The sequence below is a fragment of the Setaria italica genome, chromosome IX (genome assembly GCF_000263155.2).
Source record: "Setaria italica strain Yugu1 chromosome IX, Setaria_italica_v2.0, whole genome shotgun sequence".
NCBI classification, from domain to species: domain Eukaryota; kingdom Viridiplantae; phylum Streptophyta; class Magnoliopsida; order Poales; family Poaceae; genus Setaria; species Setaria italica.
The window spans coordinates 57,997,038-58,022,096 of NC_028458.1; the positions used below are offsets into that span (position 1 = coordinate 57,997,038).

The window sequence follows — 25,059 nt, forward strand, 5'->3', positions numbered from 1 at the left end:
CCGGGTACTTGTGGCGGTCACATCGAGGGGCGCGGGCGCCTTTCTGCGCGTCAGAGCCGCGGCACATTTATGGCAAGATCGATGAGGGGCCCACGCGATCCACGCCCTCGTCTGCCGGTCTGCGCCCGAGGCGGACCCTTGTCTTGTGGGCCCGGATGAGTCCGACCCCCTACGCTCGGGGTCGGGTGAGGCGGAACCTTGCGGCGAGGGGTCGGGCGCATCCGACCCTGGGACCGTGAGTCGGGCGAGGCGGAGTTTTGCCATCGAGGGGTCGGGAGTGTCCGACCCCAGGATCCTGGGTCGGGCGAGACGGAGCTGGATGTTCCCTACCCATACTAGGCCGGCGGCAATCGTCATCACCGCAGGTGGGCCTGGGCCCTCATGATTGTTGTATTAAGGGGCATTAGGAGGTCGTTAATATTTTCCCCCAATAAGAGGAGTACTTTGGGCCGAAGCCAAAGATTGTCAAGTACCATGGTAAAGTTTAGGATCCATAGCTGGTTATCATTCTTTAGTCCTTCATTATTGAAGGCAACCGATTTCTTGCTGTTACACATACGTTGCCTTGCCTTTACCCTACTTGCTATTGTACTGATTATTATTACTTGTTAGATTTCCCTATGTACTATATGGATTTGTTCGACAAACTTCAATAATCATCTCGCCTCTTGTTGTGTATTTTGTTTATTTACTTGTTCGGAAAGATCTCTTGGAGAAATTATGGGGATGGGACAGACTGCTACCAAAGGCGACTTCCGTGTCTTTGTCTGTCTATATCACATACCTTGAAGAGTATCACCGTCGCAATGTGCACGCAGTTACTACGGACACGAGCATATCTGCTCTCGCTGAGACTGTAAGTAAACCTCCTGCGTGCCCCTTTGCCAAACCACCAGTTTTTATATCCTGCTCCTGTTTAATTTTTTTATATCGATTGGCTTGTCTTTTTTCCTAACTTAAATTTTGATGATCGATCGATTGTGTGACTGACTATCTGATGGTTTCAATTAAGCAGTGTCTCAGCAATGAGAAGCAACTTGTATCTGAGTTGAAGCTCTGGGTGACACGTGAACAGGAGACGAGCTTGATGATACAGAGATCAATCATTCTGAGTTGCCTGATCCAGGAGCATGCACGCTCAGTGGTCCACACAGCAGATAAAAGCAGCTTTTCTGATGTTTCTGGTGCGGCTTTGTTGGTATGTTCATTCCTCCCCTGGCCTAGCTGTAACACGGCAAACCTTTCACTTATATTTGACCATGCAATGTTATGTAATCCTTTCTCTGCACCCCGGACATTTAGGTGAAATAGAAATCTGTCGCAACTATAATTGAACCAATTTATTTTCATCTATGTTCAGTTATCATTGTCTTCCAGAAAGCTACTAGTTGTACTTATTGTTACAAAGGTTCAGTGGCCAAGTCTGATGACGTTGATCTTAAAAAAACTGCTAGGTCTTTATACTTTGGGCAGTTTTATAAACTGCAATGTGATTGACATTGTAATCACCAACAACCTCAATATGACCTACAAATTAATTGCATTGGTCAAGTTTTCCTCTCTTTTTTTCTGGTACATAGTTTTGTTTTATTAAAGACCAACTAATGGTGTTTCCATCTCCTGACATTTGGTTTTATTTTAGTCAAGCATTGCTTAAGTATTTGTTTACTGCGTGTACCCTGTGGGAGAAGGGAGTAGGGAGTAGCTGCAAGATGGTAAATCTGTCCCGGTTCTTCAATCTTCATTGTTTCATTTGGTATGCATGTGGGTAGCTTGGCTGGCAGTCTGGCACTATCCAACTTGGTTCATGCACCTTTTTTACTAAAATAGCTGAAATATTTGGGTGCATTATAGATGTAGGCCAACCTAGGAGGAAATCGGTGGCTTCCTTTTTGTGAAGGATAAATTAGTTCCCAAATTCGCCTTGAACAGTTGGATGGTATATGGATTATTTTGCTCGACTTTTTTATGGTCATTGTACTAATCCAAAATGATGGTTTCAAGTGTATTGCCAAGGACGCTGGCCTGACGTGTGAGTTGCTGAGGCGTGGCGCTGATCCCATTGATGATTATTTAATCAACCAGGGCAGAGTGATACGCTCGTGTGCCTTGAGCCTAATGAACTGCACTTCTGTTTATTCCTCTGCTGCTATGTTGGTACGTGCCTGCCTTAAAACCCAACCTAATATTATCATCCATCCATGAGCCTTAATGGGCCTATCTTCCATCCATTCTTGAGCCTTTTGAACTGCACTTTGCAAAATTTTGTTTTAACTTGTACTAGTAGCCTATCGGCACTAACTATATACTGAGGGGTGCCTTCAATTTAAGGGTATGGCAAAGGAGGCTGAAATGATGTGTATGTGGATGCTTAAAAATAACAAGCCTGTTGATTTCTATGATGATCCCATACCTCATGAGATTCAAGACACACACATAGTCCGGTCCGGTACCTTGAATTTTATGGTCAGCATACTAGAAAAGTCTTCTGCTGAGCACAAGATTGATAAGGAAGAACCTGCTAGTAGAAGTGGTCCTCGTGGTGATGGGTATGGCATTGCTGTTGATGGAGCAGCAAACACCACAAGGTATGGTTGTATGGATGGATGTTGTTTTTCCTTCTTGATGCAGCTACATGAGTTATAAGAGAATTAGTTTGTTACTTCATGATAAGCATTGTGATACTATGCCATTTCACTGTATTATCACCAGGGGCAGCATGGAAGAAGGTAACAAAGAAGCTGATCACCAAAATTATGGTTGCCATGAGCTTTTCATATTTCCCTTGCAAAACGCTCATGTGTAATGTTGTTTTCGTGTTATTTTGAGAAGGTTTTTGGGAGAAACTATGGGGTTGGGAAAGGCTGGTCCCACTATGCAGTTATGTTAAGTGGTCTGACTATGGCAGATATCTTGAGGAGTATTACAAACACAATGCTAATGAGTTTGTTGCTGCTGCTGCTGCCAAGAATCCACAAAATACCAATACTACTGATATGGGTGCTGCTGTTGCCAAATTCGTTAGTAACCTTCTTGCATCCTTACTATGACCATTGGTTATATAACTGAATCTGTTTGGGTAACATATTTCAAACTCAATTTTTTTTGAATTAGTGTCTCAAGATGGAGGAGGAACTCCTGCGGTGTAGCCTGGATGACGCCAGCACTATCATTGAGAGTAGCCTGATCAAGGACCGTGCACTTAAAATCTGTGGCACCAGGGATATTCCTTCTATTGTTGCTTTTGTGGTATGTGCCTACCTTGCCTGAAGAGGCCAAGCAAAACATTTTTTTTACTGTACCAGGAATGCTATTCCTTTCGGAATCCTAGTGATTGAATTTGTGCTGCTATTAAGAAAAATAGGGGGTGGAAGAAAATGAAAAACCTTACATGTAGGCTTGAAGATACTACCTGGATGGTGTTTAAATTTTGGTAGCTGCACAAATTAACTGGTGCAAATTTAGATAATCAGCGGTAAGAATTAGTAGCCTGTTTCAATTCTGGTCTTGGCTCCACACAACTGTTTTATGGTAGTTGAAAGGATGGCCAAACAAAGTTGAGTGTTACACTTGAAAGCTTCAATTGTTGCTCTTTTAATTAAATGTGGCAAACATATATATTATATTGACTCGTGTGTAGGAGTGTTTGCACAATGTTTAATTATGGCCTTATGAACCAAGTCTTAAATGTTTACTGTTTCACTTTTCCATGTGGATGGATTGGACTAGTTCTATCGAACTCAGCACATGCACATACAGTAAGCAGTAGTTCTTTGGGTAGAATATAGGGTATTTTTATTCTTGCTATGGTCTTTTGATTAATGCCTAACATTGGTTTCCAGTGTATTTAAAGAGGAGGCTGACCTGATGTGTGAGCTGCTGAAGCATGGTGCTAAGCCTTCTAATGACATCATCCAGCTGAGCAGCGTGATCCGCATGTGCGCCTTGAGCCTTGTGTACCTCAGAGAACCCCAATCTATTGCTTCCGCCGCTGCAATGGTGGTTAGTGCCCTACCCTATCCTGCCTCCCGCCAATATGTGTGCCCAATTTTAACAAGTATATCTATTCATTTCTTTTTTGTAAATTTACCTACATATTGACACTGGTTGCAAAATGATGAATGTATTCGATCCAAGGGTATGGCAAATGAGGCTAAAAGGATGTGTGATTGGATGAAGAGAGAGAACAGGCTTATTACCTTCAGCTTGCCTCAGCCTCGTGAGCTCCACCGGAGCTGCTTGATCCGGATGAAAGCCTTGGATGTTATGACCAGAATGTTGCATGAGTGTTTCTTTTCTTCCTCCAAGGTTAGTGGAAAATACTTTTTTTTTGGTTCATGGCAATAGGTTGACATAATTTTATGCATTTCTGGTCTAGCCAAATACTGTTCGCACTGCCGCAACCTCGGGCCATCCTGATGCTCTTCCAGAAGAAGGCGCCAGCTCCCAGGCTTCAGTCGAAGACACGCCCAAGCCCAAGCCCAACAAACCTGATGCTCTTCCAGAAGAAGGTGCCGGCTCCCAGGCTTCAGTCGAAGACTCGCCCAAGCCCAAGCCCAACAAACCTGATGCTGTTCCAGAAGAAGGCGCCGGCTCCCAGGCTTCAGTCGAAGACTCGCCCAATCCCAAGCGCCGGCCCAATCCCAACAAGACTTAAGCTGGCTCAGAATGGGAAGTCTAGCTATAAGATGTAGCGACTAGTGAGTGCGTCTGAGTCTGTATCGAACAAAGGAACTCCTGAATTCAAACTGAATCATTCCTCCTACCTGCTCCTTCCTCCCTGCTCTCTATTCCCCATTGCTCGTGCTGCTAACAAATACTCACCGTAGTTGTGACTAATTTTTCTTTTTTCCCCAGCCTTTTCATTTCTGGACATCTGTTATTGTATTTGTACTGGTTCACATACTAGTCATGTTTGGCACAATGTTCTTGTCTGGTATGCAAGAGCCAAGAAACATTTAGGCCCCCTTTCGAATATAGGAGAAACATAGGAAAAATATAGAATTGAGTTCCTTGGTGTTATTTTCTTATTGTCTCCTCACTTGAACAAGGAGGGCAATTATGAGATATGGATGACATCATGATTCTTTTATTTTATTCTTCCCACTTGCCCTGCTGCCTTGATTCGTAGTTGATTAGTAAAATTACAGTTACATTTCAAGGACAAAACGAATGCATTTCCCTATCGTTTCTGGCAATGTTATCATGATTGCTGTAGCCCTCTATTTTATTTGCCCCATGCGGGCCTCATGAAAACTTCTAATTAGTTCTATTCTTTACACTGCAGATACCTATTGCTTTGAAAATGTTGAGGATTATTAGCAAGTGCAAATTTTGAAGTCATATAGCTTTGATATATCAGTTTATTGCGACTTGAGTGTAGTATATACCGGTTAATTTGCACGTGAAAACAAAAAAAAAGATTTAATGCCAACTATAATTCCTCCTTTATGTATGGGTTTGTATTGATATCCACGTGGGCGTCGTACGTGCATGTCTACTAGTAAATCTCTACTATCTCTACTATAAAAAAACAAAACTAAGACTATTTTTTGGTACGTCATCTTCCGCTCGGTGGTTTCTTCCGCGGTATATCAATTTCCCTCCGTCCGATCCAAAAATCTCGTACCTCCGGTTCCTCCGCTCCGGTTCCGCGCCCGCGGTGCACAAGCACCATCCGCATCGCCTACCTCCATCTCCTCCGCAACAACTATCGCCCTATCTTGCCGCCGCCGCTGCCCACCTTGCACGATCCAGCTCCTCCCCGCCGCTTGACAACACCGTCTCCACGCCCACCGTGACGCTCCACTCGATCTTCGTACCCCCCTATGCGCTCGCCAGATCCCCCTCCGTCTACGCCACCGCGGTCGACGCCGAGGACCGGGCCGTCGTGCGCGTCCACGGCCCCGACGGTTGCCCCGTCGCGTGGCGCCTCCGCTTCTCCCTCCTCTACAAGGCGTCGGCGCCCCTCCTCCTCCGTGCCGCCGCCGTCCCCCGTCCTCCTCCGCACCGTCTCGCCATCGCTGTCACCGTCCAGGTCTGCCCCGCGCCCCCCGTGGATGTCGCGGCGGCTGAGCCAGCCGCGCTCGCCGTGCCCCTCTCTGCGCCCTTCACCATCACGTCCTCGCGCCTCAACGCCGTCTCCAATGTCGTCGTGCACATCGAGCTCCGCAATGGCACCATCGGGTGGGGGAGGCCGCCGTGCTGCCATCCGTCGCCGACGAGGACCAGCCGGCCGCGCTCGCGGCCTGCGGCGTCGCTCCGCGCGCTACTCGACGAGGTCAGCCACCCCTCCTCCCCCCTCCCCCTCCCCCTTCCCATCTCAAATATTTGAGAACATCAACGTCTTGCATCAATTGAGATGTGGGGTATGTATGTGGAATTTGTTCTAATATGTTCCATTATTTCAAGTTCTATATCTCAATCGGTTCAACATTTGCACATGGTCATGGAACAGGGTGTTCTGGAAGCAATCCGGATCAGTTGTGCTAGCTATCCAACAAAGAGGACATTTGATGAGCTCATTATTGATCGGTTTGGAATGCTTGCACCAGAGCTTGTGGACAGGTATGAATGCTCTAGCTGTGGGATTTAAGTAGGCGATATAAATAGGGGTGAAGCTCTAAGTGAAATATGCCAGTAAAATATATTCTGATTTTTCTGAACTATACATTTCAAAAAAAAAATCTGAACGATTAAAGTGAGCTCAATGCTTTTGCAGCTCTGATGAGAAGGCCGCTTGTGCAGCCATACGTGATAGAATGGGTTTGAAAGGATATCAGGTAGCCTATGTCAATGGGTGAATACAGGAGATAAAACAATCTTATACAGCATATACTTTTTTCGCAAGACCTCATCTCGAAGAGCGAATGCTGTGCGACTAATCCAGAGGCGTATAAAGACACATCTTATGCGAAAGGAATTCATCAAATTACGAAAAGCCTCAATTAAATCTCAGAAGTTCTGGAGAGGTATTTCTTCACTGCTCAGAGCACTTTGTGTCTTTAAGGTCAGTAAAACTGGTCGTACCTGAAACTGACGTATAATGTAATCAAATCCTGCAACAAGACTAGCTAGAAAGCTTTTTGAGTATATGAGAAGAGATGCTGCTTCAATTAGGATACAAAAGCATGCACACACCCATTTTGCCAGAAAAGCGTACCTTCGAGTATATGAATCAGTTATAGTAATACAGATAGGATTACGAGCAATGGCAGCTCGCAATGAACACAGGTTCTGAAGAGAGACCAGGGCTTCCATAATTATCCAGGTTCGCGCTGTAACAGATGATTTGTAGTTAGTTTTTATAAGAAACCATAAGTAACTACTTTATGAATCACAGACTCGATGGCGCCAACACAAAGCTTATGTTGCTTATAAGCAGCAAAAGAGAGCTTCGTTGATTCTTCAGTGCTTATCACAGATGCAATCTTCCATTTTTTTGAATTCTTGCAATCGAAAAGAAATTAAGAAAGGTATAGAAGGTTTTATCAATATTGATGTGGGTATAGTGACTCAGATGCTTTTCTGAACTAATCTTTGACTGACATTTTATTTCCATGCTATACTTGTAAGGTGATTTGGAGAATACTTATATGGGGCCAGATTACAGTGGCAAAATGATTTTGCTCCTTGATATCCTGTCGAAAAGTTCTGAATTGGGCGACAAGGTATTGGTGTTTAGCCAGAGCTTGACTACCCTGGATTTAGTGGAGTTTTATCTGTCAAAGTTGCAAATTAAAGGAAAAGAAGGCAGACATTGGAAGCGGGGGAAGGATTGGTATAGGTATGCTTCCACAGTTGATTTTCTTTTGTACACAAGAACATTGCAGTTGCTGGTGTGGCAGTTTCACAAGTATCTGTTTTCTTTTGGTTCTTATACTTTGTGTCATTCTCATGAGATAAAACTGTTTATAACCTACTCTTCAATAAGATCCTGGACATAATGCTTTGTGTGCAACCACTTCCACGGCCTTCCCATAGTATGATGTCTGTTCATGCAAACTAAAAAATTAGGCCTTAGGGAAGAATCCCTGGTGGGAACTGGACTTTGAGTCTGGAAAGTGGTGTTTCTTTGTGATTCATGTGGGAATGAAACCATTGTGAAACCTGAAAAATCTTCAATTTGATTAGTTCCAGGATACCCATTATCACTTTGGTGCCATCTGCTTTGTTTGCTCTGGAGTGTTTTGAACTATTAATCTGCCATTATTGGCAGAAACAGGGCTTCAAGTAGGGACTAGGAAATCTGCAATCATGTCCTACTCCTTCAACACAAAGCATCTATATTTTTATCTTAGTTCTCGTATTCTGGTGTGCTGGTCAGTAACTAAATATAGCTCTTATGATTCCAGGCTCTGTCATATTCTTTTTTCCTATGGGAAACTGTCATGTTTCTCTTTGGAATATTCTGTAGTGCTAGCATGACAGTATAGTCTTCTAATGTAAAGCAGTCATCATAAAGACTTGGATACCATCATTGTTGATACCTATTTCTGTAAAGACTATTGTTATTCTTGGCATGCATTTTTACTAGAGTTGCTTATCATCATTATTACTGTGTGATCTTGCAAATATTATATATCCATCTCATGCTGAACAGGCTTGATGGGAGCACTCCATCTTCTGATCGGCAGAATCTTCTGGAGATGTTTAATGACCCTGAAAATGCAAGAGTGAAATGCACGTTGATATCAACTCGTGCTGGATCTCTGGGCATTAATCTTCATGCTGCAAATCGTGTGGTTCTTTTGGATGGATCCTGGAATCCAACACACAATCTGCAAGCCATTTATCAAGTTTGGAGACCAAGAAGCTTTTTAGCAGACAGCATGACTGCCCGCACATCCCTGCAATTTGAACTGCGGTGTGGCTAATAATCTTCATGTTAAATTGGCTAGAGGCTGTTGGATTGGGGCACTACTTGGATTGATATTTCTGTCAAAAAGATTTTTGAAATATTACATGGAAGAGGGATTGGGTTAGAGAGGAGAGAAAGTAGCATTCAAATTATAGGTATTACTGTAGTTTCTTTATGGTGAACTGTTCTGAAAATTGCTTACCGCGTGCATCTCTTGCTTTTCAACTTGTCACAACTAGTCAGTGGCCTCACGCAGTACGTCCAACTTTGGCATGTGGTTGCCACTGTCCATTTGCTGAGCGGCATCGAGGATGTCATCTCCTGGCGTTGGGAAACCTGTGGGTCATACTCCGCCCGATCGGCATACCACATGTTCTTCCACGGCTCCACTGTTTCGCCGATCTTCAGGACTGTGTGGCGCGCTTGGGCACCTTTGAAAGTCAAGTTCTTTCTTTGCCTTGCGGCCAAGGGTAGGATCTGGACCGCCGCAAGGCGCAAACGACATGGGTTGCAGGTCACCGATGACTGCAATCTCTGTGGCCAAGCTGCTGAAACGGTGGATCACCTCTTCAGTCACTGTGCATATGCCCGTCAGGTGTGGTTTCAGGTTGGACAAAGAACTAACAATCAACTACCGAACCTCACCATGGATTCCAACTTGATTGATTGGTGGCTCTCTATTCGGGCCAACATGACCAGCGTCAAAGCTAAAGGCCTAGATTCTACTGTCATGCTGGTCTGCTGGCGGTTATAGAAAGAAAGGAACGGCCGAGCCTTTGCCACTACCGTTGCTAGAACACCGCAACAACTCCTGCTGCTCATTGCCGAAGAAGCGTCGCTTTGGATTCAGAGTGGTGCCCGAAACATGGAAGCCTTTGGTTGGCAGCCCCCCGGCCTCTAGCTAGCGTTACAGCTCTTCTGTCCTAAGTTAGGCTCCTAGACGCCCCCCTTAACATATGTAATCTATGTCTATTTCCATTACCGTGTGCGAGTGCCCGGTTAACGGCCCGTGTTGTACCAACTTTATATTAAATTCCTCTTAATTGAATGATGCGCAGCTCTCCTGCGTATTCTAGAAAAAAACTTGTCACAAGTACACTATTAGAATCTTTTTTAGATCAGTAATATACTTATTTATTCATGATGCTTCAGTTATGCTTCTCTGAAGTACATGTTGGTCTTTTCCTTTCTGTTTTGTTGCATTTTCCCCAACTCGGCAGCTGTGCAATTGAGAGGAGCAGAGGTGCAGGACATGGCTTGAATGGCCCATGAGGGAGATGGATTGGGAGGAGTCCATGCTGGATTTGTGGCTCGGGTAGGAGGAGCGGCTGAGGAGATGGCGTGCTTTGGTATGTTGGAGATGCAACAGAAACGGCAAGCCATGGCTGGGATCGGCGTTGGGCAAGGCAGGGGTGTCATCATGGTTGCCGGTCAATCGGTTTTTAGGAATCGCCGAGGAGGTCACCGATGGGGACAGTACTCTACTTATTTTGTTTAAATTTTGTGTGCCCGATTCTTTTGATTTGCCAATAACCATACGATTTCACTCAGCAACCTGCCCACAACCTGCCCACCGCTGCCGGGAGTTAATTGCAATTTACAAAAAGTATATTTTCATAACATGAGTATTCAATAGTCACGGTAGGCAGATTAGTGAAACTTCTAGATGAGTGGTTCGACATTTTTTTTTATCACATTGATAATTGTACTTAATTATAGTATTTTCATTCCATGCTAATTGCTAAAGCAAGTTAAATTATATATGAACTTAATTTGCTTTTGAACGTTTTTCGCGTATGTTAAATTGCTAGCTAATCTACGTTCTTCCGCGGATGCTGCTGAATGGTTATCCCCAAATTTCTATATTGCTATTTTGATGCTTGTGAAGAGAAATTATTATCCGTAGCAACGCGCGGGCACGATCCTAGTGTAGTAGAAATATATAAGGGAAACACAAAATTTGTACAACGGTTTGGATAGCACTCAGAGAATACAATTCCGAATTTTTAATGGTACTCAGAAAATGCCTCTTTTTCACCCCCTTTTTTTTTTTTTTTGAAAGCTTTTCACCCCCTTTTCACTTGCCCAATAAATTTCTCGGGGCAGGTCGCATTGGGCCTGATCCACCTTCTCCCTGTAGGCGTCGCACGGGCCTGAGTTCTGAAACCCGGGCCTTGGCCTGCGTTTCTTCGCTAGGGTTCCTGAACCCGCAGGCCCAACTAATAGCGAGGTGATCTCGTCCGTTCGACGCATCCGACGGCCGATGTCGCTCCCGAGTCCCACCTTCTAATATACATATATCCTCCTCCCTCCCACCTCTCCGATGTCGTTCCTGCATTCGTCCCCGTCCCGTCGACCTCGCGAAGACGAAGGTGGTCGTGGCAATGAGCAAGGGAGAAGAGTCAGAGAGGAAGTATTTTACTCGTCTCATTGAAGAGATGGAGATGGAGGAGGAGGAAGAGGAGGAGGAGGAGGAGGAGGAGTCCGGTAAAATTACAAAGGAGAGGCCTCTTCCACACATTGTCAAGTACCATGGTAAAGTTCAGCATTCGTATGCTATTCCTTTGTACTAATTACTTTGTAGTTCGAATTTTTCCTTGATTATGGGGGCCTTTAGCATCCAAAATTTGTCAAGATCGGGGCATTTTTCCTTTATTGTCTACTCTATAGATTAATTTGTTCGACAAACATGAATAAGAGCACGCTTGCCGCCATATCTATTTCTGATGATGATTTCTTCTCGCCTCTTCTGCATTTTTACTTGTTTCGTAAGATCTCTTGGAGAAATTATGGGGGTGGGACAGGCTGCTTGAGTTGGGGATTAACGTGACCTTGTCTGTCTATACCACATACCTTGAAGAGTATTACCGTCACAATGTGCATGCAGCTACTACATTCACGAGCCTATCTGCTCCCGCTGGGACTGTAAGTAATTAAACCTCCTGTGCTGCGTTGCGTGCCACTTTACCAAACCACACACCCGTTTTTATATGCTACTCCTGTTTAATGATCCATGCTTTCAATCAAGCAGTGTCTCACGAATGAGAAGCGACTTGTATCTGAGTTGAAGCTCCGGGTGGAAACTGAACAGGAGACGAGCTTGATGATATGGAGATCAATCATTCCGAGTTGCCTGATCCAGGAGCATGCACGTTCAGTGGTCCACACAGCAGATTGCAGCTTTTCTGATGTTTCTGGTGTGGCTTTGTTGGTATGTTCATTCCTCTCCTGGCCTGGCTGTAACACACCAAGCATTTCTCTTGTATGTATATTTGACCATGAAAATATGTTATCTAGTAGTTTCTCTGTATCTGGCCTGGACAATTAGCTGAAAAATAAATCTGTTGTCCCAACTATAACTGAACCATTTTTATCAATGTCAGGCTGTCATTGTCTCCTGGAAAACTAGTTCTACTTACTGTTACATGACTATATATAGCTGGCCACTTTGAGTTACGATCGTTACAATGCTCATTCACGAGATTACAGTAACTCTCTCCTAAAGAATTTGTTTAGTGTGTGTAGTATCCCGTGGGAGTAACAGAGTAGATGCAAGGCAGTAAATCTGTCCTGGTTCTTCAATTTTTATCCTTTATTTGTCATCCATATGGGTAGCTTGAACTGGCAGTCTAGCACTATCCAACTTGGTATGTATACCTTAATTAAAATAGCTGAAATATTTAGGTACATTATAGAAATGTAGGACAACCTGGCAGTCTAGCATTGTCCAACTTGGTGTGTACACCGTAGGTAAAATAGCAGAAATTTTTAGGTGCATTATAGAAATGCAGTAGGCCAACCGGAAGAAATTGGTGGCTCCCTTTTTTGTTAAGGATAAATTAGCACCTAAATTTGCCTTGACGAGTTGGATGTTTTTTTATTATTTTGCTCGGATTTTTTATGGTCATTGTACTAATGCAAAATGATGGTTTCAAGTGTATTGCTAAGGAGGCTGAGCTGATGTTTGAGTTCCTGAGGCTTGAAGCACCCATTGATGATGAATTAATCACCCAGTGCACAACAATACGCTTGTGTGCCTTGAGCCTTATGAACTGCACTCGGGACAATTCTGTTTCTGCATCCGCTGTTATGTTGGTACGTGCTTGCCTTCAAAAAACCCACCTAATGTTATCATCCATCCATCCATTTGACAAACCAATGATCATCACCTTATGGATCATCTGTCAAACTTTATAATACCATCCATCCATTCTTGAGCCTTATGAACTGCACTTTACACAATTTTTTTACTACTAGCTTGTCGGCTCTAATGGTATACTAACGTGTGGCTTCAATTTAAGGGTATGGTGAAGGAGGCTGAAATGATGTGTTCGTGGATGCGTAAAAATAATAAGCCTATTGATTTCTCTGTTGATTCCACCATACCTAGTGAGATGTGGGACTGCAATGATATCCGGCGCAGAACCCTGGAATTTATGGTCAACGACATACTAAAAAATTCTTCGGCTGCCAAGCACAAGACTGTTAAGGAAGAACCTGCTGCTGAGCACATGACTGTCAAGGAAGAACCTGCTGCTGAGCACATGACTGTTACGGAAGAACCTGCTAGAAGTGGTCCTGGTGGTGATGGGGATAATATTGCTGCTGATGGAGCAGCAAACACCACAGGGTATGGATGGTCCACTTGTTTTCTTCCTTCTTGATGCAGCTCCATGTGGTCTTTGTTTGTTACTACTTCTTGGTGACAAGCATTGTCATAATATGCCATTTGTCTGCATTATTACCAGGGGTTCTCAGTATAAGAAAGGTGGTGAGAAGAGTAACAAGTGGAAAGGTGGTGAGAATTTCGGTGGTGAGAAGAGTAATAAGAGGAAGAGGAAAGAAGGTAAGAAATAAGCTAATCACAAAACTTACGATTCTTATGAGCTTTCTTAATTCCCTTGCATTACACTTCATATGTAATGTTGTTTTGGTGTTGTTTTCAGAAGATGTTTTGGGTAAAATATGGTGTTGGGAAAGGCTGGTGATGCCACCAGACAGTTCTGTTAAGTGGTCTGACTATAGGAGCTACCTTGAGAAGTATTATGAAAGCAATGCTTCTGGGTTCGTTGCTGCTGCTGCTGCTAAAAATCCGCAAAATGTTACTGACATGGGCCTTGCTGTTGCCAAATTTGTTAGTAACCCTCTTGCATCTTTACTAAACCACCGATGATCTTACTGAAGCTGTTTGTGTAACATATTTCAAACTCACAATTTTTTTCAATTAGTGTCTCGAGATGGAGGAGGAACTCCTGTCTGTGTGGAATACTCAAGTGTTGCGTAGGTTTAGTGACCCCCTAGCAGCCAGCGCTATCGTGGAGAGTAGCCTGATCAAGGAGCATGCGCTTTTAATCCGTGGCACAGGGGCTGAATTGGATCTTCCTTCTGCCATTGCTTTTGTGGTATGTGCGCCTACCTTGCCTGAACAGACCAAACAAAACATGCTGTTTCGTATTGTACCACCTGAATGCTATTCTTTTCTGAATCCTAGTGACTGAATTTGTGCTGCTGTTATTAAAAAAAATTCTAAAATGAGGGGTGGGGGATGAAAATCATGCTCGGAGGGCAGGGAAATGAAAAACCTTTGTCTCACTGTCATGTTGGCATTGTGATGTGCTACTCATTGTGGCAAATTAAAGGCAATCATCTTGTATCTTTCATGTAATCTTGAAACACTGCCTCGACGGTGTTTGAATTTGGCAGCTGCATGAACTGGTTCAAATTTTTATATAACCAGCGCTAAGAATTAATAGCATGATTATCCAATCTTGGTTCCACACTTGTTTTATCGTAGTTGAAATCCTTGCCTATCTCACTCATTGGATGGCCAAACAACGTTGAGTGTTACCCTAGAAGGCTTGAACTTTGACCTATGTTGAGGGAGGGATATAAAATATTGACAGGTTTCATTGCACAATATTTAAGTATGGCCTTGTGAACCCAAGTCTTAAATGTTTACTGTATCACTTGTCCACACTGATAGCTTGGACTAGTTCCATCCAACTTAGCAGCACATACAGTAAAGCAGTTCTTTGGGCAGAATATAGGGTATTTCTTTGATTCTTCCTACAGTTTTTTGTGACTAATGCCTAGCGTTGGTTTCAAGTGTATTACCAAGGAGGCTGAACTGATGTGTGAGCTGCTGAAGCATGGTGCTCAGCCTTCTTCTCAATTCATCCAGCTGAGCAGTGTAATCCGCATATGCGCCTTGGGCCTTCTCAAAGGACACCAATCTTTTGCTTCTGCTGCTGCAATGATGGTTAGTGCCTACCTGTGTGTGCTGAATTTTAACAAGTATCGATCCATTCGTTTCTGTAAATTACCTAAGCACGTTGGCACTGGTTGCAAAATGATGAATGTATTCAATTCAAGGGTATGGCAAATGAGGCCGAAGAGATGTGCGATTGGATGAAGAGAGAGAACAAGCTTGTTACCTTAAGCTTGTCCGAGCCGCATGGACTCGAGGTTTCCCACTTGATCCGGAATACAGCCTTGGATGTTATGACCAGCATATTGCATGAGTCTTCCTTCCCATCCTCCAAGGTTATATAGTGGAAAATACTTTTTTTTTGTGCCGTGTGGGCCTCGTGAAAAATTGTCTAATTGATTCTATTCTTTCCACTGCAGACGCCGGATGATGCAATGCCATGACTAAACAATGCCGGAATGGATCAAGGATGGGATCCATATGGATTTGATGTTTGTTCTTTTTACTGGCCTGGAACACTAGCTTTGCAATTTTTATTTAAAAAGAAAGTGTTTAGGACCTTTTCTATTCTCTATCCTGCTAAACTTGCTCTGGTACTAGCTGTGGCGGAGCTCCTCGGATTAACTTAGCTAAAGCATATTTAAATCACCTAACATGCGATCATATGCTTTAATTAAGTTAACTCGACGATCCGTCGGATTTCATCCGATAAAACCACTTATACAGGACCGAGTTAGCATAGCTCACACGAAGGTGAGTGGTTCCAGAAAATATAACAGATCATCCGAGTTAAACAAGTTCAACAATTTATTTCAACACTGGTTCGAAAATCAGAGTTTTACAAGATTCAAAAGCAGCGGAAAAGGTTAAACAGAACGGCTGAAACTAGCGTCGGGTCGGATGTCCTTGATAAGGCCAATTAGGACATTAGGATATCAGTGATCCCTTTTCTCGCTGTTCGAGGAGGGATCCCACTCGACCGTCCACCCAGGAGGAAGCTGGGGCGGCCAAGTGCCAGCAGTAGCACACTCAGAAGCTTCAACTTCACCTGAAAGAGATGCCACAAACAAGGCTGAGCTACTAAGCTCAACAAAACTTAACCGACCGGTGGGGAAAACTACTCCACCAACTTCTAGACATGCAAGGCTCTTTGGCTGAGGGGTTGGTTTTGCCAAAAACAACTATGGTAGGTCCTTACTTTCAATATTTTAGCTCCGGTTCTAAGTTCATTAACCAGTCTACATTGGCACTTGCTAAGCAAACACAAACCAAACAAAAAGTGCATATATATATATATATATATATATATATATATATATATATATATATATATATATATATATATATATATATATATATATAGATAGATAGATAGATCAAGCGTCAAGTTCATATCATCATCATGTTCCATTTTTACTCAGTGTAGCATTGCGATCAAGTAGTCTCAAACTGTGAGAGGCAGACGAATCAATTTGGGTTCCTTAACCATGCATGGCGAACCTAACCTCACGACATCCGCGCATCGCCGAGGGTCGCTTCCTGTGTCGGTCGTCCCCATCAATCCCCTGACCCGTGTCGGGCCCACTTCCCTTGGTGCAATATTCCGCAGACCCGACCTCTGCCGTTCTGCGATCACATTTGCCACCACATGCGGCCACAGGGGAAACTCTGTTCCAGAGACAGTGGATCCAACCGCTCACGTCCAGGTTCAATCAGGTACTAGGCTTCCCCATCCCATACTGGGTATGAGATTAGTACTTTCAAACACTTGATCACGAACACCGCCACTGTCAGACCTTAAACAGATTCAAGTAGACAGACGGGGCGATCCACCGACCACCAAAGAGTTCACCAGGCCCTGCCCCGTCCACCGTCCTTATAGTTGTAACCAGAAGAAGAACAACCAACTCCTATAACTCGCGAGTGACAGGAAATTACTCGACTTTTACCGAGTCCTATTAAGCAACACGACTACTCGGACTTATCAGACTAGTGTTCAGATCAAGGGAACTAAGTCATGCATCTATGGTTTCAAACAACTCCTATAACGTAAATGCACATACAAACGAAGGAAGGCATGTGCAAGTTTAGAAAGTTGGGGTCATGCTCCGGGGCTTGCCTTCGAGCGGGGCGGAGGCAAAATGATCCTCTGCGAGTTCTGTTTCAGCTCCTGCGGTCGGCGGCTCAGCTACTGCTCCGTCTTCTGACACCGGATGCAGCTCGTATGTGCCATCGGCGAGATTTAGTTCTACACGGAAGTGCAAATGCAGGGTTAAACATTTGGACGGTTATTTCAACGACACTTGCACGCTTTAGCTCAGAAACTTGTAGCAAAGTTACAGGAAAAAGGGGTGGAATTCCAAGCTTTAGTTGATAGAGAACAAGACAAAAGAGTCGGATTGGGAGAAACTTATGATCTGAGCATCAGACCTAAGAAATAACTGTACCGGGGTCCTCAGACTTAACACAGAGAAGTTCCCGAAATTTTACACAGATACCCTCGGGTCAAAGAAAAAGATACAGCCGAGCCCTCGGGCGAGGCGGACAAGGGTCGGCGAAACAGACAGGGTTAGGCGAGACGGAAAAAGGGGTCGGCAACTTACCTTTAGGCCTACTAGTGAAGTCTTGGGGTCAGGAAGGAACAGACTCAGGCGGAAGGACCTGAGGCGCTAAGGCTTGGGCGGCGGCGGGGTCCGACGGTGCTCCGGCGGCGGCGGTCCTTCTTGTGGACAACAAGCAAGCTCTGGCACCGTGCGGAGGAAACAGGCGGCTGGTGGGTTGGGAAAAGCGGGTTTGAGTGAAGAGGGGAAGTTCCTTAAGAGCTTATGCGTCAGCGCTTGAGTGCGAACAGAGGAAGGTGCGGTGAGGCAACGATGGCGAAGGAAACTTCGGTAAGAGCTCTGGTACTCCCTTTTATAGCTGCGCGAAAGAGAAAGAGAGTTCGAGCAGCGCAAAGATCAGGTAGAAAAGGATGGAGTGCTCTGCCGTGGCGGCGATTGGTCGATGCCTCCATTGGCCGGCGAAGCGGAGCTTCGGGGACAGGGTCTTCGGTCATTGGGCACTGGAGACAGAGCTTGTGCAGGTGCGGTTTTGCCGGAGGGAAGGATTGGCAAGGGCGAGCGCGGGTCTGGTCGCGTCAGGCGGCGGATTGGGTGCGGCGGCTCAGCTAGCGTGCGGCAGGAAGGAAGGAAAGGGGCACTGCAGACGAGGGCGCTGCAGGCGAGGTGACAGGGCGAGCGGCGACGCTAGCAGGCGCAGACCAGCGGCTTTGCCGGGGCACGCTACTGGCGAGGCGGGAAAAAGAGTTGTCTCTACTGGAGCCGTAGTTGGCGAGGGTGGTATCGTCGCGGGGCACGCGCGTGGGCAGCGCAACTGAGGGGGCGACGGAAAAGCCGGAAGGCATCGGGGCGCGCGGCCGGGGATCCGAGCGAGGTGATGGGTACGGGAGGCGAGGCGGTCTGGCGCGGCAGCGGCCAATCTTTGGTCGCAGCGGCGACAGGACGCCTGGCGCGGCCGGCGAGAGTGCGAGCGAGACGAGGCGAGGCGGAAAGGACTGCAGGGGCTATCGCGCGGGATTGGGAAGGAGGCGCGCTGATCTATCTTGTCGCGGCCGGCGACTGGACGAGGCGGCGCTCGTCGGGGAGGTTGAGCCACGCGGCAGAGAGGCTCTGAAGCAGGGCGCACGCTGGCTCTGGCGCGTTTGACCCGAGAGGTCCGTGGGATCTGGTTTTGGGTCCACCTTCCAATCTCTGGCTCTCCGACAGCTCCAAAGTTTGGAGGAACACTGGCTTTCGTGACTTAGAGAGAACCGGCGGTTTGGCTGGGTTTCAGGGTCGGGCTGAGAACCGGACTTTAGGTGATAAAGCTCAAGAAAAGCTGAGTCAACCGGATTAAGGACTTGTCTTAAGATTAACTCGGCTGATTTAAACCTGGGTCGTTACAGCTTCGCCAGGGAAATGCAACGGACCGGGGAGTTGACCCGGCAGGTCGCCGCCGCCCAGCAGAACGCCGCAGACCTACGAGCGCGGGAACAGGAGGCGCGGGAAGGCGCGCGGAGGGCGGAGGACAAGTTCCGAGCCGCTACCGAGAAGGCCCGTCGTGACGTCGAGGAGCTTGCACGGTTGAGGAAGGAGCATGAGGCCCTTCAGAAAACCGTTGAGCGCATCCGGCACGAGCGACACACGGCTCAGCAGGAGCGCGACCTCGAGACGGGCCGGAAGGCTGAGGTCGAGAAGGTGGCGGCCGACCTTGGGGCGGAGGTTGGTCGGCCTCTAAGCTAAATAGCGTGCTCAAGGTGAAGTAAAAATAAAAGACAGTTTTATCAGATGGTAACTGTTCCACGTCCGCGAACGGAGGTAAATGAGCTACTGGCCGAGTGAATGGACGACTGCCGTCGGATGGGAAATGGATGGGTCGTTTAACTGGGCGCCGATATGCTCTGCTCTTGCTCTGAATCAGAAATATACTTTACATTGCTCTCGTTCCATATAAACAATTATATTCAAGTGAAAAATATATAAATTTTTATGTTGTTTCAGTAAATAAAAAAAGATATATGATAATATATTGTGACACGATTAAATACAATTATTTATGTTTATTTATTTTGAAATAAAGCAATAAAGAAACTACCTAATAGCGCGGGCCATCTAGGTAGTTAACGCAGAATCATAGAGTTCACATGTACGGAGTTCTGGTACGTGCCTTGTCAAATCATGGGCCAAACATGGCGTGATTGCAGACGATGAGATTCCGGCCTTCGTCGGGAAAGACAACATTCGAGAAGATTTCTGACGGGCAAAACAACCACAGCAGCCAAACATTCGTCGATCCATCCCGACATGAAGAGTAGACATGCGATTGCAGAATAAGCTGGCTTATGGGGGTGTTTGGATACACCCCTATAAATTTTAGTACCCGTCACATCGGATGTTTGGATACTAATTAGGAGTATTAAATATAGTCTAATTACAAAACTAATTACACAGATGGAGTCTAATTCGCGAGACGAATCTATTAAGCCTAATTAGTCCATGATTTGACAATGTGGTGCTACAGTAACCATTTGCTAATGATGGATTAATTAGGCTTAATAGATTCGTCTCGCGAATTAGTATAGAGGTTCTGCAGTTATTTTTATAATTAGCTCATGTTTAGTCCTCCTAATTAGCATCCGAACATCCGATGTGACCCCTCCTAAAGTTTAGTACCCCGCATCCAAACACCCCCTATATAAGCCGACTGAAAAGCTTATAAGCTGGTTGAAAAAATTAAAACGGCTGATTTGTTGTGAGAGAAAAACATCGTTTGGTGGTTGATAAGCTAGCTGAATAAGCTAAAGCGAACATGCCGAATACTCATGATTGAAAAGTTACTGTGAAAACCGACTGAAAAGCTTATAAGCTGGTTGAAAAGTTAAAACGGCTGATTTGTTGTGAGAGAAAAATATTGTTTGGTGGCTGATAAGCCAGCTGAATAAGCTGAAGCGAACGGGCCGAATACTCATGATTGAAAAGTTACAGTGAAAACAGTATAAGTAACCAATTAATTTCAGAACGGAACAATGTTGCTCATCATTTTATTCAGAGCGTGAAGCTCCTAACTCGAGCCATCACCCTGCTACAGCTCAATATATTCAGTTAACACAAACTCCTGCACAGCACCATTTCATCGACGGTATGTGAAACTGCACTTGATTTTTACATGTTACATCAAAAAAGGAAAATTTCATGGTACGTATCATCATATAAGCAGCGAGCGAAGCTTTAGTTAATACTTTTTACAGCTGCTATGCTAGTCCCTACTGAACAGGCTGCGCAGGCTGCCGCGCTCCAGCCTCTCGAGCAGCTTCCTGGCGCCGGCGACGTCCATGTCGGAGAGCTTCTTCAGGTACCCGATGGCACCGTGCGAGATCATCAGCTTCTTGCACCGCTTCGCCGCCGACAGCGTCAGCAGGCACGCGATGGCGTACTTCTTGGCCGTGTTGGCGGGGCTCGGGTCCAGCAGCTGCACCAGCCTCGGCACGCCCTTGTCGTCCTTCCTCACCTCCCGGGCGTTGGCAGGGCAACCCACCAGGCTCGCCAGCGCCTGCGCCGCCACCTCGCGCGCCCCGCTCGACTTCGCCTCCAGCAGCCGCACCAGCAGCGGCACGCACCCGTGCTCGCCGACCGCGCGCTTCATCTCGGCGGTGCTGGAGATCCGGCAGATCGCCGCCGCCGCCGCCTGCTGCGCGCCGACTGGCCCGACCCTGAGCACGTGGACCAGCCGGGGCAGCACGCCCAGCGACACCAGGCTGTCGGGCGAGACGGCCCCCACGAGGTTCCGGAGAGCGCCCACCGCGGGCTCCGGCGGCAGCGGGCCGTCGAGGTAGAGCAGCAGGCTGCGCAGCCCGCCCTCCGACACGACAGCGCGCCGCAAGCCGTCGTTGCTCGACGTCAGGTTCTGCAGGCACTCGGCGGCGTGCTCCTTGGACCCGCCCACGGCGCCGCAGTCCAGCAGGGTGACCATGACGCGGACGATACCTTCGTCGGCCAGCGCTTGCCGCACCTCCGGCACCGCCGAGAGGTTCTTGAGCGCGCCGGCCGCGGCGGACTGGGAGACGGAGTCCCCCGTCTGGCAGATCTCGATGAGCGGGCCGGCGCCGCCGTGGCCGACGATCGCGCGCGCGACGTCGGGGGACACGGACAGACGCTGCAGGGTGAGGGCGGCCTTCTCGCGGCCGACGAGGCTGCCGGACTCGGCCAGCCTGATGAGCGGCGGCAGGACGCCCTCCGACACGAGCAGCCCGTCGCAGCTGCCTGACTCCGCGACCTGGCATACCACCGTGGCGGCCTTCCCCCGGACCACCGGCGCCGACGCCGTGAGCAGCTGCACCATCGCGGAGACGTTGGCGCGGCCGAGCACGGCGAGCACGCTCTTCTCGTCCTTGCGCAGCGCCTCGAGGAGCCCGTCCACGGCCCGGTTCTTCGCCTCCGTCTGCCCGATCTGCAGCCTCGCGAGCAGCTCCCGGACGTCCGCGTGCGCCGGCGACCCCGCCGCGGCAGCCTCCGGCGGCGGCGACGGGCCGGAGGCGTCGGACAGCACGCCGGTCTTGACGAGCAGCGCGCAGTCCCGGAGGTTGAGGTCGAGCTTCCCGGCAAGCGCGTCGATGGCGCTCTGCGTCCTCAGCTTCCCGTCCGGAGGCGGCTCCCGGCACCGCCCGGCGAGGTCGGCCGCCTCGGCTAGCGTGGCGGCCACCGACTGCAGCAGCTCGCGGCACAGCGCGTTCTTGGCGAAGCACGGGTGGCTGGACAGGTCGGACAGGCACGCCGGCAGAGTCTCCAGCTTGGCGGCGATCGCCTTCCACCGGCCCGGGAACCCGCCCGCCGCCCTCGCCGCCTCCAGCGCCGCCGGCACCATCCCCTGGACCCGCTCCAGCAGCTCCTCCGCCGTCTCGTCCCCGGCTGGCGCCGGGTCCCCCCGCAGGCTCATTTCTTGGACACCCCCGCCGCTGCAGCAGGACCAGTGGCCGCGATCTGGAGTGGTTGGAGAGTGCGCAAAGCTCAGTGAGTCAGTGGCGCGAGCGACTGGCAGCTAAATCAGCACGGGGGAAGGGATGCTGAAACTGTGAGAAGAGAGGAAGCGAACAAACGGAGCAGGACTGGGAAAAGGAACAAGAGAACAAACGCTAAGAAAGGAACGAGCAGGCAGAGGCAGGGGAAGGAGGAATCCTCCGCTGTTTTATTCTATAGTAGCATTCCGCCATTTGCAGCGTGGAAAGATACCGGCATCCATGAGCGCCACACCAAGCCGAGCTATCTGAATATAATTGTTTCGCTCCCTGATCCTACCGGAGAAGAGATTTTGCGGTTCGGTGAAATGTCAATTCGGGGTGCCCGTGCGGAGACGGCACGGGATTTCATTTACGGGCTGCTCGAGGGGGTCTTGTCGTCACAAATCACGTCTGGTTTTGCAGCTCGGTGCGTGGCCTGGTTGTTTTTAAGCATTAATTAGTCAGGCAGATGAAGTTAAAGAACTGGGTGGGGTTTTGGACTCGAGGGAACGAGACGGATGACGGGCGCCAAGGACAAGGCGATGTGCGCGAAATGGAACTGCTATTTTTTATTTTTTATTTTTTTAAAATGCTACCGCATGTTACCAGTACCAGCCGTACTACCATCACTGTTCTGCTGTCTGAAGCAGGCAGGTGCACGTACCACTAGGCAATATTTGCAATCCGGATAGATGTGGACATGTGGTAGAAACATGGCCGGGGAGATGGGTGATTTTTACCTTGGCGAGAGGAGCAAGATTTGGCACGTAATGTGACGCTAACGCTGCTATACCGCCACGATTTGCTTTTCTTGTATTGTAATCGAAAGATCCTGTGCTTTGTTGCCCCGCACAGGCACAGGAAACGGCAGCGTAAAAGTAACTTAACCCCGATGACGTGGTGTCCTTTTGTTACAACAGCGACGGGGCAGAGGCAAAAGGCGAGCCCGTTCCCGATCTTAAAACTCATGACCCCATCATTAACCGCCAGGGTACCGTGGGGCACTGTGGGGAGGGGCCCCCACGTCAGCGACTGCGCCGCGCCGTCGCGAGCAGCTACTTTGCCCGCCCAATAAATAATGCGCGGGTGGGCGCCGTGGCAACTGGCTGGCCGGGGCGTGCGCGACGCGACGCACATGCGACGCGACCACGGCGGCATATCCGCGTGTGCGTGGGAGGAGATCCACGTATGGTGGGTGGGGCCCGCGCCGTCAGCCACCGGATTGGCATCGTGCGTGGTCCGGATCGGCCAGCGACGCGGAGCACCGAACCCACCGAGTCCAAGGAGGGGGCGCGCATCGGGTTCGTTGGAGTCGCGGTGGTGGTCAGGCAGTCAGGCTCACTCGAGTGCGCGTGGCGTGCGCATCCAAAGGCGAGCCGGTTGCGCGGGGCCCGCATGTCATGGAGACGAGACCAGATGGTTTCTTTTGGACACTTGCAAGGACGCGCCAGAACGGGCGGGGGCGGCGCCCTAGGCTTCGCTTCTGCTGGATCACCGACTACCGAGGCGTTGCCTGCCAAAATATCCATGACGTAATCATTGCATTTTGGAAGGAAAGAAAGTAAAAAAAACATAACTAGGTGAGAAATGCAATTATTATGAGAGGAGGGAGTACAGATCTAGTGTAGCTCGTTTCAAAATGTTTTGATGAATCAATTCCATTAAAGTCGAAATGGACAAAGAGCGGGCTCGTTTCAGTCTTGCCGATATGTGACCTGCGATTTCGTAGAAAGGCGGATGCGAAAGCGGATGCTTGGCTTGCAAGACGAACAAACAGGAGGAACCCAGCGAAAGAAAGCAACGCACGAGCAGCAGCAGCAGTAGATTCTACGACACAAAAGGCGTATTTGCCATCGCTCGCACAGCTAAGAAGCAGGCAAAGGTAAACCCGTAGAAGCGCAGTGAATCAATGCAAAAGTGGAGTTTGTGGCATTACCTTGGCTTAATCCGGCCGACGCGTCTCCGCCGCCGCCGTCTCGTCGTCGTCTCTTCCTCCCCGCACCGACGGCGCAAGTGCAGAGCACGAGCAGAGCTGCGATCAAGATTGCGATCATCAAAACCGCGGCAGCTTCTCCCTTTTAACCCCACACCCACTCGCGCCGGTTTTAACCGTTGTGTTTTTTCGCAAGGTCGTGAGCGAGCGAGGGGGGAGATGACGGCTGTACAAGTGGATAGGAGAAGTGAAAGAGTGGCCAGGAGATTGGCGAATTATCACTTACCGGCCACGCGTGCGGGCCGACAAATCCCTCTCACCCCGTGCCACCGGACCGGATGCGTGTGCTCCTGTTGGTTTTTTAGCTTGCCGTACGTCGGGCTCCGTATCTCGGGCCGTCTTTCTCTGCTGTCCGAGAGCTTGGAGTCTTGGACCATGGACCGATACCCATCATGGCATGAACAGCAGGGCAAACGGGCAATTGACAGCCTGACTGAAGACCGAGGGCACTCGGGTGGCTTCCGGTG

The 25,059-nt window shown here is 48.1% G+C and overlaps 5 protein-coding genes across 7 annotated transcripts; 4 read left to right on the forward strand and 1 right to left on the reverse strand.

The window, feature by feature from the left end:
• The first annotated feature begins 439 nt into the window (after positions 1-439).
• Positions 440-3,349, forward strand: LOC101764880. The gene is made up of 8 exons (XM_004985919.4): positions 440-477; positions 705-856; positions 1,016-1,198; positions 2,005-2,157; positions 2,332-2,588; positions 2,713-2,729; positions 2,833-3,020; positions 3,115-3,349. Exons 3-8 carry the CDS (start codon positions 1,088-1,090, stop codon positions 3,268-3,270), a joined length of 882 nt encoding a protein of 293 aa, XP_004985976.3. The 5' UTR covers positions 440-477; positions 705-856; positions 1,016-1,087; the 3' UTR covers positions 3,271-3,349.
• Positions 3,350-3,747: 398 nt separating this feature from the next.
• On the forward strand, positions 3,748-4,776 carry LOC111258486. Its single transcript, XM_022829812.1, has 5 exons — positions 3,748-3,758; positions 3,843-4,002; positions 4,138-4,308; positions 4,379-4,511; positions 4,587-4,776. The coding sequence occupies exons 1-5, from the start codon at positions 3,748-3,750 to the stop codon at positions 4,655-4,657; spliced, it is 546 nt and encodes a 181-aa protein (XP_022685547.1). The 3' UTR covers positions 4,658-4,776.
• A 674-nt stretch (positions 4,777-5,450) lies between these two features.
• On the forward strand, positions 5,451-9,085 carry LOC101774745. The gene is made up of 7 exons (XM_022829813.1): positions 5,451-5,458; positions 5,545-6,280; positions 6,458-6,567; positions 6,722-7,270; positions 7,343-7,475; positions 7,576-7,786; positions 8,603-9,085. The coding sequence occupies exons 1-4, from the start codon at positions 5,451-5,453 to the stop codon at positions 6,801-6,803; spliced, it is 936 nt and encodes a 311-aa protein (XP_022685548.1). The 3' UTR covers positions 6,804-7,270; positions 7,343-7,475; positions 7,576-7,786; positions 8,603-9,085.
• Positions 9,086-11,199: 2,114 nt separating this feature from the next.
• LOC101765276 lies at positions 11,200-15,652 on the forward strand. 2 transcript variants are annotated; one of them, XM_004985920.4, is made up of 11 exons: positions 11,200-11,395; positions 11,634-11,785; positions 11,892-12,071; positions 12,797-12,955; positions 13,162-13,490; positions 13,609-13,706; positions 13,807-13,994; positions 14,089-14,262; positions 14,967-15,119; positions 15,233-15,403; positions 15,488-15,652. In XM_004985920.4, exons 1-11 carry the CDS (start codon positions 11,245-11,247, stop codon positions 15,509-15,511), a joined length of 1,779 nt encoding a protein of 592 aa, XP_004985977.1. In that variant the 5' UTR covers positions 11,200-11,244; the 3' UTR covers positions 15,512-15,652. The 2 variants fall into 2 exon arrangements, with proteins under 2 accessions (XP_004985977.1, XP_004985978.1); XM_004985921.4 differs by having other exon boundaries at positions 13,810-13,994.
• Positions 15,653-20,605: 4,953 nt separating this feature from the next.
• On the reverse strand, positions 20,606-24,984 carry LOC101765963 (U-box domain-containing protein 4). Of its 2 annotated transcripts, XM_004985922.3 has the most exons (3): positions 24,819-24,984; positions 24,536-24,631; positions 20,606-22,582 (listed from the first exon to the last, which is right to left on the reverse strand). In XM_004985922.3, exons 1-3 carry the CDS (start codon positions 24,967-24,969, stop codon positions 20,862-20,864), a joined length of 1,968 nt encoding a protein of 655 aa, XP_004985979.2. In that variant the 5' UTR covers positions 24,970-24,984; the 3' UTR covers positions 20,606-20,861. The 2 variants fall into 2 exon arrangements, with proteins under 2 accessions (XP_004985979.2, XP_022679197.1); XM_022823462.1 differs by lacking the exons at positions 24,536-24,631; positions 24,819-24,984 and adding an exon at positions 22,734-23,312.
• Positions 24,985-25,059: the final 75 nt, after the last annotated feature.

What these genes read in the sequence shown, in the direction of transcription:
- LOC101764880 (XM_004985919.4), top strand. Translation starts at nt 1,088, where the DNA reads ATGATACAGAGATCAATCATTCTGAGTTGCCTGATCCAGGAGCATGCA. An exon ending in TTTCTGGTGCGGCTTTGTTG is followed by an intron (nt 1,199 to 2,004) that starts GTATGTTCATTC and finishes GATGGTTTCAAG; the next exon opens with TGTATTGCCAAGGACGCTGG. An exon ending in ATTCCTCTGCTGCTATGTTG is followed by an intron (nt 2,158 to 2,331) that starts GTACGTGCCTGC and finishes CTTCAATTTAAG; the next exon opens with GGTATGGCAAAGGAGGCTGA.
- LOC111258486 (XM_022829812.1), top strand. An exon ending in GTTTCTTTTCTTCCTCCAAG is followed by an intron (nt 4,309 to 4,378) that starts GTTAGTGGAAAA and finishes TTTCTGGTCTAG; the next exon opens with CCAAATACTGTTCGCACTGC. An exon ending in TGATGCTCTTCCAGAAGAAG is followed by an intron (nt 4,512 to 4,586) that starts GTGCCGGCTCCC and finishes TTCCAGAAGAAG; the next exon opens with GCGCCGGCTCCCAGGCTTCA.
- LOC101774745 (XM_022829813.1), top strand. An exon ending in TCCGCGCGCTACTCGACGAG is followed by an intron (nt 6,281 to 6,457) that starts GTCAGCCACCCC and finishes GTCATGGAACAG; the next exon opens with GGTGTTCTGGAAGCAATCCG. An exon ending in GCACCAGAGCTTGTGGACAG is followed by an intron (nt 6,568 to 6,721) that starts GTATGAATGCTC and finishes ATGCTTTTGCAG; the next exon opens with CTCTGATGAGAAGGCCGCTT.
- LOC101765276 (XM_004985920.4), top strand. Translation starts at nt 11,245, where the DNA reads ATGAGCAAGGGAGAAGAGTCAGAGAGGAAGTATTTTACTCGTCTCATT. An exon ending in ACACATTGTCAAGTACCATG is followed by an intron (nt 11,396 to 11,633) that starts GTAAAGTTCAGC and finishes TTGTTTCGTAAG; the next exon opens with ATCTCTTGGAGAAATTATGG. An exon ending in CTGCATCCGCTGTTATGTTG is followed by an intron (nt 12,956 to 13,161) that starts GTACGTGCTTGC and finishes CTTCAATTTAAG; the next exon opens with GGTATGGTGAAGGAGGCTGA.
- LOC101765963 (XM_004985922.3), bottom strand. Translation starts at nt 24,969, where the DNA reads ATGGTCCAAGACTCCAAGCTCTCGGACAGCAGAGAAAGACGGCCCGAG. An exon ending in TCGGCCCGCACGCGTGGCCG is followed by an intron (nt 24,632 to 24,818) that starts GTAAGTGATAAT and finishes TCTTGATCGCAG; the next exon opens with CTCTGCTCGTGCTCTGCACT. An exon ending in GTCGGCCGGATTAAGCCAAG is followed by an intron (nt 22,583 to 24,535) that starts GTAATGCCACAA and finishes CAACCACTCCAG; the next exon opens with ATCGCGGCCACTGGTCCTGC.